The 16,353-nt window shown below is 42.9% G+C and overlaps 1 protein-coding gene across 1 annotated transcript in view; it reads left to right on the top strand.

The window, feature by feature from the left end:
• Positions 1–10,414, top strand: part of si:ch211-63o20.7 (Serine/threonine-protein kinase pdik1l-B-like) — a 31,055-nt gene extending 20,641 nt beyond the window's left edge. The window contains exons 3-4 of the mRNA XM_060917446.1: positions 2,767–2,992; positions 7,444–10,414. Of these exons, the coding sequence (XP_060773429.1) occupies positions 2,767–2,992; positions 7,444–7,676 (459 nt within the window). The 3' untranslated portion in view covers positions 7,677–10,414. The remainder of the gene's footprint in view (positions 1–2,766; positions 2,993–7,443) is intronic.
• The last annotated feature ends 5,939 nt before the right edge of the window (positions 10,415–16,353 follow it).

Here is a 16,353-nt window from a genome sequence, read left to right as displayed (position 1 = left end):
TTACAGTCAGTGTGTTTTACATGCACATCCAAATCGAGCTACTGTCGGTAATCGAGCTAAGGGTCCCAGCAGGGGTGCCAGAGAAATCCAATCCTACATGCGCACAAGGAAATCGAGCTATTGTGTGAGGTACATTGTGCACCCGAGCCACAGGTGGCGCTACACGCCCCATCGTGTTGGTACACTTCCGGTTGTCGTCATGAAGAAGAGCTATTCAAGAGTATAAACAAAGTTATCAGCAGTGTTGCCAGATACTGCTGACGTTTTCCAACCCAAAACATGTTCAAATCCACCAAAATGCACTTAAAACCGCCCAATCTGGCAACACTGGGTTCTGTGTTCACAAGTTCCGTGTTCAAGCTGTTAGGCTTGCTCTAACAGACTGTATGGCTACAAACTGTCCTGCGCAGACCACTGTTTTGTAAGACAACTTATTTTGCACAATTGTATATTTTTCTAAAGTCCATTTTTTGCTTACAATTTAACTTGTGTCTTAATAAACACACAAAAAGTTCAATTGTTTTGTTTTTATTGACATTCTTCAGATGTTTGTTGGATGGATATGGAGATATATATACACACACACACACACACACACACACACAAATACAAATACAATGACTTGTTTATGTACACAATTCACAGCTTTGCAACAGCTGTACAGATGTATTTGGTGATACAGTAAGTGAGCTAAATTTTAACAGTGCAAACAATGCCACAAAAAGAAAAGATTCATGCCGTTGTCATGATTCGTTGTCATGCTGACCGAGGCTGTTGTGTTTCCTGCTTGTGGTCTCATCACTTCCGGAAGGGGCAGTGCTGAAGTAAGTAGCTCGACTATGTAGCTCAATAGGGTTTACATGCACTAAGTAGCTCGGCTACAATCGCATAATCTAGGTCGTGTAGCTCGATTACGAGAAATCAAGTTCAGTTCGATTTCAGCCGAGCTAAGGTGTTTCCATGGCATTTAGAACTTCGATTTCAGTTGAGCAACGGCAGAAATTCGATTTTCTCTATGTGCATGTAAACGCACTGAGTGAGGGGCTAGTCCTCTGGTAACCGCAAGAGTCTGACTTCCCCACTCACATCTGTATTGCTGTGTGCGTTGCCAGTAGGTACCATTTTTATGATGGTCTTTGGTATGACCCGACCACGAGTAGAACTCGCGATCTCCCGGTTAAGAGGCAGACACGCTAACCACTAGGCCAACTCATGGTTAGGGTGTATATAGCTTGCAACATTTTATTGCGCAAGGTGACCCACTTTAGCTCGTTCTTTCTGGACTAGACGGGGCCGGAGTGAGCTACGCCGTCATTGACCGTCTCGTTCTTGCACTGTACCAGCTCCTGTTACTGTACCAGACTGTGGTAGCTCCATTTTCCTAGCAGATGTACAAGAGTGTGAATGACACTTATCTGTATTTTTAATGAATTAATTACTAACATGTTCTTAATGTAATAGCTGAAATCCTGAGTAAATATAAATACTATTTTCGTCTAAAACCTACTGGTGGGTTTATATATCCAAAGTGTATCTACTGCATATGAGCAATATTAATACATATTAATTGAACCAGATGTTAATGTTTTTTTTTGTGCAGCTCTGCCAGTTGGGGGCGTGCCAACATGTGAAAAGGCCACTGGAGTGGGTCTTTTTAAAAGCAGCTTCCACACCTCCTTGTATTAGCTTCACATGTTCGACCCACACAGCAAATCAGCAAAGCAGAACTTGGGTTGTATGTGAATACTCATGATTGATGGAAGCGTTATGTTTTCGGGTTGTCCGTCTGTCTGAGGTTCTCGTTAGTGCGATATCTCAAGAATGAGCGACTGAATGTTTGTATGGGATTATCGTCGTAACCAGCAGATGAATTGATTTAGATTTTGGAATTGATCCAAAAAGTTCACAGCAAGGTCAAACATCTAAAATAGTTTTTCTTCAATAGTTTCCTTCCTGTTCATCATACAGAGATGATAATTACATGTTCAGGAATTCAAGGCCTTTTTTATTTATTTATTTGGGCTAGCTACATGCATCTGCTTGGGCTTTTCGCTTGCACAATATCTCAAGAATGAGTGTTTGAATGTTTGTAGGATTGATATGGAACTGATCAGATTTTGGATTTGAGCCAGACAGGTCACAGGCAAGTCCATCCATCCTTCAAGCTTATCCATTCTCTATACTGGTAATCTGTCAGGGTTGCTGGAGAAGCTGGAGCCAATCCCAGCTGACTTCATGCAAGAGGCAGGGTGAATCCCGGGCAGCTCACCAACCTATCACAAGGCTAACACAGAGACCAACAAGCATTCACAGTCATGGAAAACTTAGAGTAGCCAGTTGACCTAATCCACATGTCTTTGGACTGTTGGAGGAAACCCACACGCGCATGGGGAGACCATGTAAACTCTACACAGATTGGCTGTGAGGTTTGAAACCAGAACCTGCTTGCTGTGGAGCGAAAGTACTAACCACTGCACCACCGTCCCGCCCAACAGCCAAGTCAAATGTCTGAAATAGTTTGGGTAGTTTAATATTTTATTTAAGGGTATTTCTGTCTTACAAATTAGTAAGAGGAAAGACGAGACTTGGTGGCAGAACCATTCCCATCCACACGGAGTTGTTTACTGTTACAGAATCAGGCTTACTCTTGCTCTTTTGGAAAATTTGAACATATCTAAACTCTATTGTATCTAACTGAATTTTGCATATCGTCACACTCCCAGTTTGTGGTTTGTGGCTGATGGTTTGCCATGATTTATGTTCCAGGTGGCCGACTTTGGGCTGAGCAAGATGGTAGAAGGCCCCATGGAAGGAGAGCGGAGCAGACTGGCCCTCTCCTCTACGTGCGGATCAGACTTCTACATGGCCCCTGAGGTATGGGCTGGATACAGCTACACAGCCCAAGCAGACATTTTCTCTCTAGGTGTCCTCTTCTGGGCCGTGCTGGAGAGGCTCACCTTCCTGGAGGATGGCTCCAATGAGGAGCAGCTGGGTAAGCGCAAGACACTGGTGCTCAGTCTGATGAATACGTTCCAAACCTAGTTTTATATAGGTGGAAGTGTGTGGCAAGTCATGCACTTGGAAGTGCAAGAAGGCTCATTTATTATTATTTTTTTTTTCCTTTTTTCTGAGGGGCAATACATTATTCATGTTTTAGTTTTTAGGTAAATGGATGCAAAACGATTTAAAATGTAAGGCATTAGTAGTGGGTGGTTTAATCTGGTATAATCTGGTGGGTGGTTTAATTTGATCTGGTATAACGGTTGTAGGGATTTTAAAAAGTACATTATACCGTAATGTATCCTGATAACGTGATCACTTTAAACTAATGCGGAGATTTAAAAAAAAAAAATCCCCCCCCCCCTGCTCACTACTACATGCTGTGCTTTTAGCCCCATTTTGAAGTCCGGTTGGAGCCTCAATTCATGATAAAGATGTTTAAAAGATTTAATGGAATCAGTCCTGGATCAGTAGAGCATTTTATTCTAATTTCACATCTCGGTGACTACACTGCTTATTTCAGAATTGTACTAATTCTCCATACATACACCACACAATGTCATTTGCTCATCTTTAACCATTCTTTGACCTTAGACTTCCACTATAAGAACAGTCTTTCTCGTAACTCATAGAGCCCATGTTTATTGATCTCGGCACTCATCGGAGCCCATTCTGGCTGCATACGACCCCAAACTCACCCTTGCTGATGTCAACTAGTGCATTAGAGCCACATCAGGATGGTAGTCGTGCTTAATTTTATGTTTCGTGGCATTTCAGTGCCTGACTTAAGGGCTCCTTGACACTGTGTATTACTGGTGATGGACAGGGTTCCCCCTGGGTTCTGAAAAACATTCTCTGCTTTTTTTTTTTCCATTGGAAAAATAAAGTCAAATAAGTATTCTTCACTTTTTCTTAGTTTTTTTTTTTTTTTTTCTTATTTAGGCCACACCAATTTAATTAGTTGGTTCTCGGAATCGCCGCTTGAAAAAAAAATGCAAAATGAAGAAAAAAAATTAAATCGAAATCAAACAACCGCCAACAGAAAAGGTCACGTGACGTGAGGTCACATGACGCCGAAAACCAATCAAATCGCCCCTTTCACTTTAGATAAAGACTTGTGGAAGAAACATGCCTGTGGAGGGGAATCCTACAAAGCCTGCGTTTGTGATTGTTAGGATATTCAGCGAACAGAAACGTAAAATCTTTGACAGGTATGTTGAAATTCTGTTTACTGGTTTGCCTGTATTGTTTGGTCTATTTCCACTGCTAATTTTACCATCAGAGCATTTTTTTTTTTTTTTTTTTTTTTTTTTTATTTCGCCCGCTGGCCCTGTGATGACCTGGCGACTTGTCCAGGGTGTACCCTGCCTTTCGCCCGTAGTCAGCTGGGATAGGCTCCAGCTTGCCTGCGACCCTGTAGAAGGATAAAGCGGCTAGAGATAATGAGATGAGATGAGATTTCGCCCGCTCACTTCATATTTTTCCTGAAAAAATCCGAGAACGGGGCAGCACGGTGGTGTAGTGGTTAGCACTGTCGCCTCACAGCAAGAAGGTCCTGGGTTCGAGCCCCGGGGCCGGCGAGGGCCTTTCTGTGTGGAGTTTGCATGTTCTCCCCGTGTCCGCGTGGGTTTCCTCCGGGTGCTCCGGTTTCCCCCACAGTCCAAAGACATGCAGGTTAGGTTAACTGGTGACTCTAAATTGACCGTAGGTGTGAATGTGAGTGTGAATGGTTGTCTGTGTCTATGTGTCAGCCCTGTGATGACCTGGCGACTTGTCCAGGGTGTACCCCGCCTTTCGCCCGTAGTCAGCTGGGATAGGCTCCAGCTTGCCTGCGACCCTGTAGAAGGATAAAGCGGCTAGAGATAATGAGATGAGATGAGAAATCCGAGAACCAACTAATTAAATTGGTGTGGCCTTACCGACTTATCAAAGTGGACTTAATACAGGTTTATTCCAACCAAACTGGCACAATTCAAATATTTGTACAGATACAGCGAGGCCTCTCCATGACTCACAAAATTTGGGCTCCACTCCAGCCTCTTATAAGAGACTTGATTTTGGGCAGCCTGTGCACCATCAAGCTAAAATAAACCTCTTTAGTTTGAGCGTACTTAAGGTTATTTTTAATACAGACTTATTCAAAAGTTGTATTGGGGCTCCCTTTAGTCTTCAACACAACTTGATTTACAATTGAACAGAGTCGAGAAGAGTCTTGGAACAAACAGTGAAGGAATTCGATTTTTTTTTCCCATCAATTTACAAATCGAACACAGAATGACACTGCGTTTTTCATCATGCGTTTGCCACAGGGCGTTTCTAGCTATTGAGCAGGGACTGAGTCATGTTTTCCTGAGGCTTGTGTAATTTTTTTTTTTTTAAGGGAGATCGGCATCAATAGGTTGGGGAGGTTATATCTAACTTTTATAAGATAATATCTCCCACACATATTCAAAGGTTTTAACATCTTTATTAGTGATTTCCCCCCACACTGCTCTTTGTAAATTTATGTCGTTCACTTTAGTTTCTGTCTCATTTATTTTTATCACCCATGATGTCTCAGGAAACTGAAGCATGTGTCATATCACTAGTAAAATTAATCTCATCTCATCTCATTATCTCTAGCCGCTTTATCCTGTTCTACAGGGTCGCAGGCAAGCTGGAGCCTATCCCAGCTGACTACGGGCGAAAGGCGGGGTACACCCTGGACAAGTTGCCAGGTCATCACAGGGCTGACACATAGACACAGACAACCATTCACACTCACATTCACACCTACGCTCAATTTAGAGTCACCAGTTAACCTAACCTGCATGTCTTTGGACTGTGGGGGAAACCGGAGCACCCGGAGGAAACCCACGCGGACACGGGGAGAACATGCAAACTCCGCACAGAAAGGCCCTCGCCGGCCCCGGGGCTCGAACCCAGGACCTTCTTGCTGTGAGGCGACAGCGCTAACCACTACACCACCGTGCCGCCTAGTAAAATTAATCATCAGTTTAATAAAAATATATAATTTCTCACTCACACATCTCTCCTTTAGGACCACAAAGACACCAATTCTAAGCTACATTATTATATTACACCATTCAACATCCCAGATGATATCCAAGTCAGTTGATTTCTGTTAATCTCTCACTTTTTTTTGAGGGCAAAAATACCTGGGGTTATAGCCCTGAGTGATGGGGCCTAAGGACGCCGCATCATTAGCCACGGGGACTCAATACGCCACGCTGCCCAAAACATAGAGCGCTTTAGTCGCGTGCCGGCTGACAGCACTTTCGCTCTGTCCGATGTGCTAGGGGACGGTAGGGGCTCTGAGTGTGCCTCCCTGTGACTGCTTCAGCCCTTAAATCATCCTCAGTGCTTGAAGAAGCCCACCCAAAAAACTTGGACTGCACCACTGTTTGGTGCGTTGCGATTGGTCAAAAGTTGGGCGCTCATTTGGTCGTTATGAGTAATCAATTTTTATTGGTCACAAGCACGTGCTCATTACGCTCTGGGGAAGTCTCTTCACTGGGGTTGGATTTCAGCAAACGGAGGAATTTGTGGAGGGATTTCTCGAAAAGGTGACTTATGACAAATACATTCGTCACTGTGACGACTGCCAGTAATTTTCTCTTCGTCACTAACTGATTGTTTGTCAATGATGAGCGTCAGCGGGAACCCTGGATGAACTAAATTGGTTTGAGCAAAGAGGCTTTGGATAGAGTGGCCAGCCAATTCAAACAGGACTGTAATTACTTGGCTACCATAAAGGTCAGATGTCTCAGCCTATTTATTAGAGGCACTTAAGAGCTTTCAGTGATGTTTTTTTCCATCTCTCATCCATCAAAGTTATGGGGCGTTTCATTTCCTTTGTGCTGTAGTGAAGACTAATGAATGGTGCCTTGCGCCTCAGCTTGACTCTTAGCAGTGAAATTTATAAGCAAAGCAAGCCATTAAACTTTGATTTTGCTAATTTATATTCATTGGGGGCAGCACGGTGGTGTAGTGGTTAGCGCTGTCGCCTCACAGCAAGAAGGTCCTGGGTTCGAGCCCCGGGGCCGGCGAGGGCCTTTCTGTGTGGAGTTTGCATGTTCTCCCCGTGTCCGCGTGGGTTTCCTCCGGGTGCTCTGGTTTCCCCCACAGTCCAAAGACATGCAGGTTAGGTTAACTGGTGACTCTAAATTGAGCGTAGGTGTGAATGTGAGTGTGAATGGTTGTCTATGTGTCAGCCCTGTGATGACCTGGCGACTTGTCCAGGGTGTACCCCGCCTTTCGCCCGTAGTCAGCTGGGATAGGCTCCAGCTTGCCTGCGACCCTGTAGAACAGGATAAAGCAGCTAGAGATAATGGGATGAGATGAGAGATTCATTGAATGCCCTGGAATTCTGGTGGTCAAACAGGAAATGACCTTTTGATATTTTTATTTTGAGTTTGTCATATACTTTTTATCAATCTACAGGAGCGTATGTGGAGAAGGGCCGATGGCTCACACCGCTTGGAGAGGCTTTATGTCAGAATCCAGCTCTGCAGTTGGTAATCCCCATGCGGGGACGACGGGCACCGCCATTGCCTCCGTCTCCGAGCCCTGACTTGTGTGCCCTGCTTTTAGACATGCTGGCGTTTGACCCTGATGCTCGTCCCACCGCACTACAGCTGCAGGAGCGAGTTTATAGGGCCATAGATGCTCGCTGATCTCCAAACTCTTATTTCTTCCCTTGGATGCAATTTGACTGCCTCCTCCTTCTGTCCATTTGGACAACTTTTATAATTAACCTACTGCTCAGTATAGATTATGAGCTTACAGAGAATGTACAAGAGACCACTGTCAAAATGTACCGATCAGCAGAGGGGTACAAAAGAATTTCCAGAACATTAGATGTACCATGGAACACCGTGAAGGCCATCATGAACAAGTGGAGAAAACTTGAAAGTGGACACCACAGCAACGTCACCAAAAACGGTACATCCCTTTTGAATTGAAGACACAAACCTGTTGGGGAGGTTGCCAAGAGACATCCAGTAACCTAAAAGGAGCTGCAGGAATATCTGCAGTTACAGCGCACTCCCTGCATGTGACAACAACCTCTTGTATTCTTCACGTCTCGGCTGTGTGGTAGGGTGGCAAGATGGAAGCCCTTTCTCACAAAAACATCCAAGCTTAAATCACCCCAAAATGTGGTAAGCTTGGGCTCATCCACAGACCATATGTTATGGGTATAATTCAAAAAGATATGTTTGGTGTAAAAACAAGTCAGTTGATCACCCAAAGAACACCATACACATGGTGAAGCATGGTGGTGGCAGGCAGGGGCTTCAAAGTTTGGGAGAATAGCAGGGTACAAATAATTTACAGCAGGGTGCAAAATGGTAAAATGTCTGCCAGTGGCAGACATAATGCACGCAAAGCGTGCAGGGGGGGTTTCAAAGGGGGGTGCGCCCCCCTTTGGGCACGGAAAATTTTATGAAATGCACTGAGAAATGGTGGCCTCTGGTAACTTTTAACAGTGAAAATAAAGGGTAATCAATACTATTTGGAAACTTGAAATATGAAACCATACCTCAGTCATTTTATCAAATTTCAGAAATATTTGCAAACAAACACATAAAAAGTAGTCCGATTGAAATCCACATATGGATGATATAATAATTTTAAGTCTGATGTGCACTTTGACTAAGCTAAGGTGACAAGTTTCTCCAGATTCTCTAATACTATTGAATAATATGGTGAAATCTTGAATACAGATGAAGAACAAAACTTCAATTATAATCAATGTTTATTTTTTGGCAGTCAATAAACTGTTACATAAAATGCAGCTACATGTACTTCATCAGCTGACTTCATCGTTATTAAAAAACAGCAGCTAGCAGCACTCGTTGACAGTCTCAGCATTTCTATTGAAAATAACTTTTATCCAAATCTCATCAACCTAATCATGTAGGGGTCTACTGAATAGAAATTATATAAATCTAGTTATTTAGTGCAGGTTAGGCACAACATATGAGTGTGTGTGTATTTTATATATATAATATATATGAGAGAGAGATGCAAGTACAAATTTTTCATGGGGCGGGATGGTTTGGAACAGGTCATCTAAAATTGGGATAACATTTACCCGGGACGGGTATTTTGAGGCGGGTCGTCTAGCTTAAGCTTGATTAGCGTTGTTACGCACGCAGTTTGTTTTTTCGAGCAGCTGTCAAACGCAGAGTCAACTTTACGATCTGCGATTATAATGTCTTAAGCAAGGCTGAGAAACGGTGGACTAAGACGTATTTATTTTTCTATATCAACACAATGACAGAATAAATTTGCGTTCAAAACGTACTTACCTTTCCCTCTAGACCTTTTTAGCCACGCATCCAGCATGGAGCCGCTTGCAACTCTCTTCGTCGCCATTTGTGAGTCTCATGATGGTATGAACCATTCACAGTCCATGGAACACTCTAAGCCAATCAGAGTACAGCTTAGATATGGCACAAGGGGCAGTAATGGCTGCACTCATGTCGAGGATGTAAACAAAGTTGACGCGGCAACGGACATACATGACATAGTGGATGTAATTTACGTTCACAACTTTTTTTCCGTCAGAAATATCTCATATTATCTCTAGCCGCTTTATCCTTCTACAGGGTCGCAGGCAAGCTGGAGCCTATCCCAGCTGACTACGGGCGAAAGGCGGGGTACACCCTGGACAAGTCGCCAGGTCATCACAGGGCTGACACATAGACACAGACAACCATTCACACTCACACCTACGCTCAATTTAGAGTCACCAGTTAACCTAACCTGCATGTCTTTGGACTGTGGGGGAAACCGGAGCACCCGGAGGAAACCCTTGCTGTGAGGCAACAGCGCTAACCACTACACCACCGTGCCGCCGCCGTCAGAAATATTTAATATTAAATTTTGTGACTCGACTGACAACAGCCGGCGGCATAACAAGCCACAGACGGCGATTTGCCGCCAGTGACCAGCTACTTTTGAGACCGCAGGGCAGGATCATATTATAGGGCTGCTTCTCTTCACCTTTGACTGGGGCTCTAATCAAGATGGAGTAAAATACAGATCTGTATTTCGTTATACAGGTGAAGATGAAGAAAGTCTCACCTTCCAGCATGATAACGACCCAAAGCAAAGTCGATAAATGAGAGGAAGAACATCGTTTAGGAATAGTTCCAGTCAGAGCCCAGATTGAAATCCTATTGAAAAAGTGGAATAATTTGAAAAGGGTTGTGCACAGGAGATTCCCTTCACAGTTTGATAGATCTGGAGCATCGGTACAGTTACCCAAAAAGACTGGGTGCAAACAAAAAAGCATTTAACAGGGTGTGTACACTTATGCAACAAGGTTATTGTAACTTTTTTTTCTTCTAAACATGTCTGTTTTTCACTTGTTACTTACTGTATCACATTAAAGGTTGAAAAGATATACGTTTTATCCTGGTTTCTTTTCTTTGCCACTTTATTAAGAACACCCATACACCTGCTGCTTTTTTGCAGTTATCTAGTCAGCCAATCCCCTAACAGCAGCATGATGCATAAAATCACGCAGATCCAAATCAAGAGCTTCAGTTAATGTTCACTTCAAACATCAGAATGGGAAAAATTGTGAATGGTGCAAAAAACACTGAATGAGCGACAGTTCTGTGGGTGGAAACAAACGCCTTGTTGATGAGAGAGGTCGGAGGAAAATGGCCAGATTGGTTCGAGCTGCCAGGAAGGATGTAGCAACTCTTTATAACCGTGGTGAGCAGAAAAGCATCTCAGCACGCAACAGCAGAAGACCACATTGGGTTCCACTCCTGCAGCCAAGAACAGGAATCTTAGAATCAAGAACAAGTTCCTATTTAAAGTGGCCGGTGAGTGTACATCCATTGTATTACACTAAACATTTTTGCTTTATGCATTTGTTGAAGAAAATGTATCAGAATGTTGCTGTATTTATTTTCAACAGGAAAATGTGTACTTTTATGGATGGGTGACTTTTAGTCAGAGACGATGACCAAGTTGATGGTGAATTCTGCACAATTCAGCTACTCAAGGATTAGAAAGAATCATTTCACGTTGATGGAGCAGTTTAATTTCAGGCAGAGTGAGTGCAGCCTGTCGTAGTTGCTCAGCTGAATGGAGCGTCCAACGCTCAGGCAGAGGAAAGGAGATGGAGTTCTCCTGAGGACTGCTAAAATGCAGCTGGTGGGAGGGGAAAAACTGGCGTTTGTATCAGGTATCAATCACTTCAAAATATCTGCCTATATATTTTCCATCGCCTTGAAGTGGCTGCTGAGCTTTTACTTTCGGGTTATTGCCCTTTTTTGCTGGTCTGCAGTTGCAAAATAATCTTTCGGGTCCGAGCTACCCTCAGTCTTCTACAGGAAATGAAACTTCCAGTTTGATTGATTGAGAGAAAACCTGCCTGGATCTAACAGTTTCTTTTGGTTGAGCTGTCATATATCAACATATGGCAGAGACAAGAGGCTCTTACACTCTAAAATATCTCAAATCTACCTCTGTATGTAGGTGATCAATCGATACAAGTAATAAAAGATTAGGATGAATAAAAATCAGTAGGATTATTGGTTGATACATAAAGGAAAGCTGCTAGCCAGTGGACAATAGTAAGTAGTGTTGGCAACAAGCTAGCTGGCTAACGTTAGTTGATTACCTTCTCAAAACAGTGATTAGTATGGTCAGTGTCACATGGTCAAAGATTTAAGTCAGTCAACTGTCTGTATATTAACTGATCGAAAGCCAAAACTGGTATAAACTAATTTAAAAGTAGAGAAGGGGCATTTTACACAGTGTGAGCGGCCATGTTGATTTGACATCACGCTGTAAAGAAGGAAGGAACTGGTAGTTGAGAAGACTCCAAGTAGGGGAGTTGGAATTACAACTTGCAACTATGCCTCAAATGCAGCCGTTGGCAAGGGTAGTTGTGGGTAATGTAGTAAAACTAAAGTGAAAATAGACCAAGTTAAGACATTTAAAAAAAAAAAAGTAGTAATTCATCCATCATCTATACCAATTATCTGTCAGGGTCGCAGGAGAATTTGGAGCCAATCCCAGCTGACACTGGGTGAGAGGTGGTGTTCACCCTGGACAGGTTGCTGATTTATCACAGGACTAACGGAGAGACAAACAACCATTCACACCTACAGTGGTGCTTGAAAGTTTGTGAACCCTTTAGAATTTTCTATATTTCTGCATAAATATGACCTAAAACAACATCAGATTTTCACACAAGTCCTAAAAGTAGATAAAGAGAACCCAGTTAAACAAATGAGGCAAAAATATTATACTTGGTCATTTATTTATTGAGGAAAATGATCCGATATTACATATGTGAGTGGCAAAAGTATGTGAACCTCTAGGATTAGCAGTTAATTTGAAGGTGAAATTAGTGTCAGGTGTTTTCAATCAATGGGATGACAGTCAGGTGTGAGTGGGCACCCTGTTTTATTTAAAGAACAGGGATCTATCAAAGTCTGATCTTCACAACACATGTTTGTGCAAGTGTATCATGGCACGAACAAAGGAGATTTCTGAGGACCTCAGAAAAAGCGTTGTTGATGCTCATCAGGCTGGAAAAGGTTACAAAACCATCTCTAAAGAGTTTGGACTCCACCAATCCACAGTCAGAAAGACTGTGTACAAATGGAGGAAATTCAAGACCATTGTTACCCTCCCCAGGAATGGTCGACCAACAAAGATCACTCCAAGAGCAAGGTGTGTGATAGTCGGCGAAGTCACAAAGGACCCCGGGGTAACTTCTAAGCAACTGAAGGCCTCTCTCACATTGACTGACTAATGTTCATGAGTCCACCACCAGGAGAACACTGAACAACAATTGTGTGCATGACAGAGTTGCAAGGAGAAAGCCACTGCTCTCCAAAAAGAACATTGCTGCTTATCTGCAGTTTGCTAAAGATCACGTGGACAAGCCAGAAGGCTATTGGAAAAATGTCTTGTGGATGGAGGCGACCAAAATAGAACTTTTGGTTTAAATGAGAAGCGTTATGTTTGGAGAAAGGAAAACACTGCATTCCAGCATAAGAACCTTATCCCATCTGTGAAACATGGTGGTGGTAGTATCATGGTTTGGGCCGGTTTTGCTGCATCTGGGCCAGAACGGCTTGCTATCATTGATGGAACAATGAATTCTGAATTATACCAGCGAATTCTAAAGGAAAATGTCAGGACATCTGTCCATGAACTGAATCTCAAGAGAAGGTGGGTCATGCAGCAAGACAACGACCCTAAGCACACAAGTCGTTCTACCAAAGAATGGTTAAAGAAGAATAAAGTTAATGCTTTGGAATGGCCAAGTCAAAGTCCTGACCTTAATCCAATCGAAATGTTGTGGAAGGACCTGAAGCGAGCAGTTCATGTGAGGAAACCCACCAACATCCCAGAGTTGAAGCTGTTCTGTACGGAGGAATGGGCTAAAATTCCTCCAAGCCGGTGTGCAGCACTGATCAACAGTTACCGCAAACGTTTAGTTGCAGTTATTGCTGTACAAGGAGGTCACACCAGATACTGAAAGCAAAGGTTCATGTACTTTTGCCACTCACAGATATGTAATACCGGATCATTTTCCTCAATAAATAAATGACCAAGTATAATAATTTTGTCTCATTTGTTTAACTGGGTTCTCTTTATCTACTTTTAGGACTTGTGTGAAAATCTGATGATGTTTTAGGTCATATTTATGCAGAAATATAGAAAATTCTAAAGGGTTCACAAACTTTCAAGCACCACTGTATGGGCAATTTAGAGTAACCAGTTGACCTAATCCTCATCTTTGGACTGTGGAAGAAAACCAGAGGAACCCACACAGGCATGAATAGAACGTGTAAACTCCACACAGAAAGGCCCCAGTCGGCTGCAAGCTTCGAACCCAGAACCTTCTTACTGTGAGGGGACAGCGCTCACCACTATTCTACAATGCTCTTGTGTTAATAATTAATTTCCTTTAACACCTGAATTAAATACAAGAACCAGAGTATTCAGCTAATGGAGCTCAGTAATCATGAGTGAAAAGAACAACCAAAAACCTTGAGACGGCGCAAATAAAACAAATCTTGTGGAGTTCTGTAACCTTAAGCCTAGGTCACAACCGGACGTACGATTTTTTTTTGGCCGTGCGATTTTTGGCATTTCCCAAATCGCTGCGTTTTTTTTGTTCGTGGAAAAAGACGCACGTTGGCTGTAAGTTTGTCTTGCAACCTGAAAAAAACGTAAGCACCCGTAGAGTTTGTTTGACATGCACGGCTGTGAAAAATCCGCGGAATTCCGCCGCCAAAAATATAATTTTAGTAAATCCTCTAATTTTTGCAATAACAAATGGGGGGGGGGGGGGGGTAGGGGTTGTTGTCTACCGACCGCTAGTAGTCTCGTACAGCGAGTGTCACCGAGCCGGCGAGTCTGGGAAAGAGCCTACAGCAAATTGTTTTTTTTGTAACGACATTGTAATTTTTTTGGTATCTTTTTTTTTTTTTTTTTTTTTCTTTTGCGACAATAACAGACCAGTTTACTGCATTTGTGCCATGCTTACAAACCATGGCGCGAATCTTGTGTTCTTTTCGTTTTACCATTGTGCTCTTTAAACACGCTTTTGATATCAACGGTTTTGAAAAGAAGAATTTCGTGGTATGTCCGCGTCACAGAGAGACATCGTTCAGAGGGAGGACGGTGAGACCGACGATGTCAAAAACATTGACAAGGAAAACGGCATCAAAAATCCATGGAATTGGCGATGGCTGGAGTTTAAAGCCGGTAGCGAATATCTCCATGAGCACATAGGGAAGATAAAAGAACCAGGGAAAGTTTACTACATCTTGTGCCATCAGGATGTGAAGTAAGGTTCTGGTGGAAGAACACGTTTGGTTGACCATGTTAAAGGAAAAAAACATGCGGAATTGGTGAAACTGAAGCTGTTGAACTATAGATTACCAGGTAGACCATCTTGTTCACATTTATTATTTATGTAGTTTTAACTTGTTATTGTTCGTAATGTTCATTGTTATCATGAGTATGTAATGAAAGAGAGATCAAAAGAGGAAGGAAAAGCCATATAGAAAGTCAGAAAGAAAAGAGTAGGCTTTCTAAGCTGAAGAAACTGCTAACAAAGAAAAGGAAATAAATATAAATATTGACTTTTGTAAATAGTTGTATATAGTTTTTGACTAGAATCTGTCTAACATGAACAAGAAAGACATTTTGGTTTTGAATCAGTTCAAAAACAAGAACATTAGTGACTATTACGGTATTTAATAGTCAGTCTAGAATTTCCCCCCTGGAAAAGACATTATGGGACCCAATGAATTGATACAAATTGACACAAGAATATGAGTGTATTTACAATATGAGGTATGTTATTGATATATTTTCATTCTTCAAGTGAACCCTTATCAGTTAAAAGGTAAATCAGTTCAAATTGTATTATTTCAACATAACAGTTCAAATTAAATGGCATGGTTGAGAAAATATTTGCTTTCAGGAGATGCTTCAAATCTATCACTATACACAAAATCTGTTCAGCTTCTGGGGCCCTGCGGCCCCCAGGCCCACGGCTCCTGGGGAGCTGTGCCCCCCAGACCCCCTGCTAAAATTGTTTCCTTGGATTTTGTCATTTCTATTTCACAGTCCTGGACATGACAAAGAACCTCTGCGGCCGGTCTACGGCTCGAAAATGAAGAAGAAACCTTTATTCGTCACTTTACAGTGAAATTCATCCTCTGCATTTAACCCATCTGAAGCAGTGAACACATGCGCGCACACACTCAGAGCAGTGGGCAGCCACACTAGAGCACCCGGGGAGCAGTCAGGGGTTCGGTACCTTGCTCAAGGGCACCTCAGCCCAAGGCCGCCCCGTGTTAACCTAACCTGCATGTCTTTGGACTGTGGGGGAAACCGGAGCACCCGGAGGAAACCCACGCAGACACGGGGAGAACATGCAAACTCCACACAGAAAGGTCCTCGCTGGCCGCTGGGTTCGAACCCGGAACCTTCTTGCTGTGAGGCGACTGTGCTAACCACTACACCACCGTGCCGCCACATCACACAAATCAGCACATCACACGCGCGCGTTTCTTGCGTTTTGAGCACGTACGGCCGGTTGTGACCGAGGCATTACACCCTCTGCCCAGGAAAGCTGTGATGTATCTGTGGAACTTTTAAATAGCTCTTATCCGTGACATTTACCCCATGACCTTTGCTTTAAGCTCCGCTAGTTTGTAGATCAAACACACACCACATTATGTTGTGGTCATCTCTAGAGCTTCCATCGCCAATGAATCCGTAATCATAGAACTCCATTACATCTTCGGCTTGGGCTATAAAGGTCCCAGGAGGTTTAGGTGGCAAATCAGA

This window comes from Neoarius graeffei, chromosome 3, assembly GCF_027579695.1.
Source record: "Neoarius graeffei isolate fNeoGra1 chromosome 3, fNeoGra1.pri, whole genome shotgun sequence".
NCBI classification, from domain to species: Eukaryota; Metazoa; Chordata; class Actinopteri; order Siluriformes; family Ariidae; genus Neoarius; species Neoarius graeffei.
The sequence above is the reverse complement of the archived record's forward strand: the minus strand, read 5'-3'. Positions and strand labels throughout refer to the sequence as shown.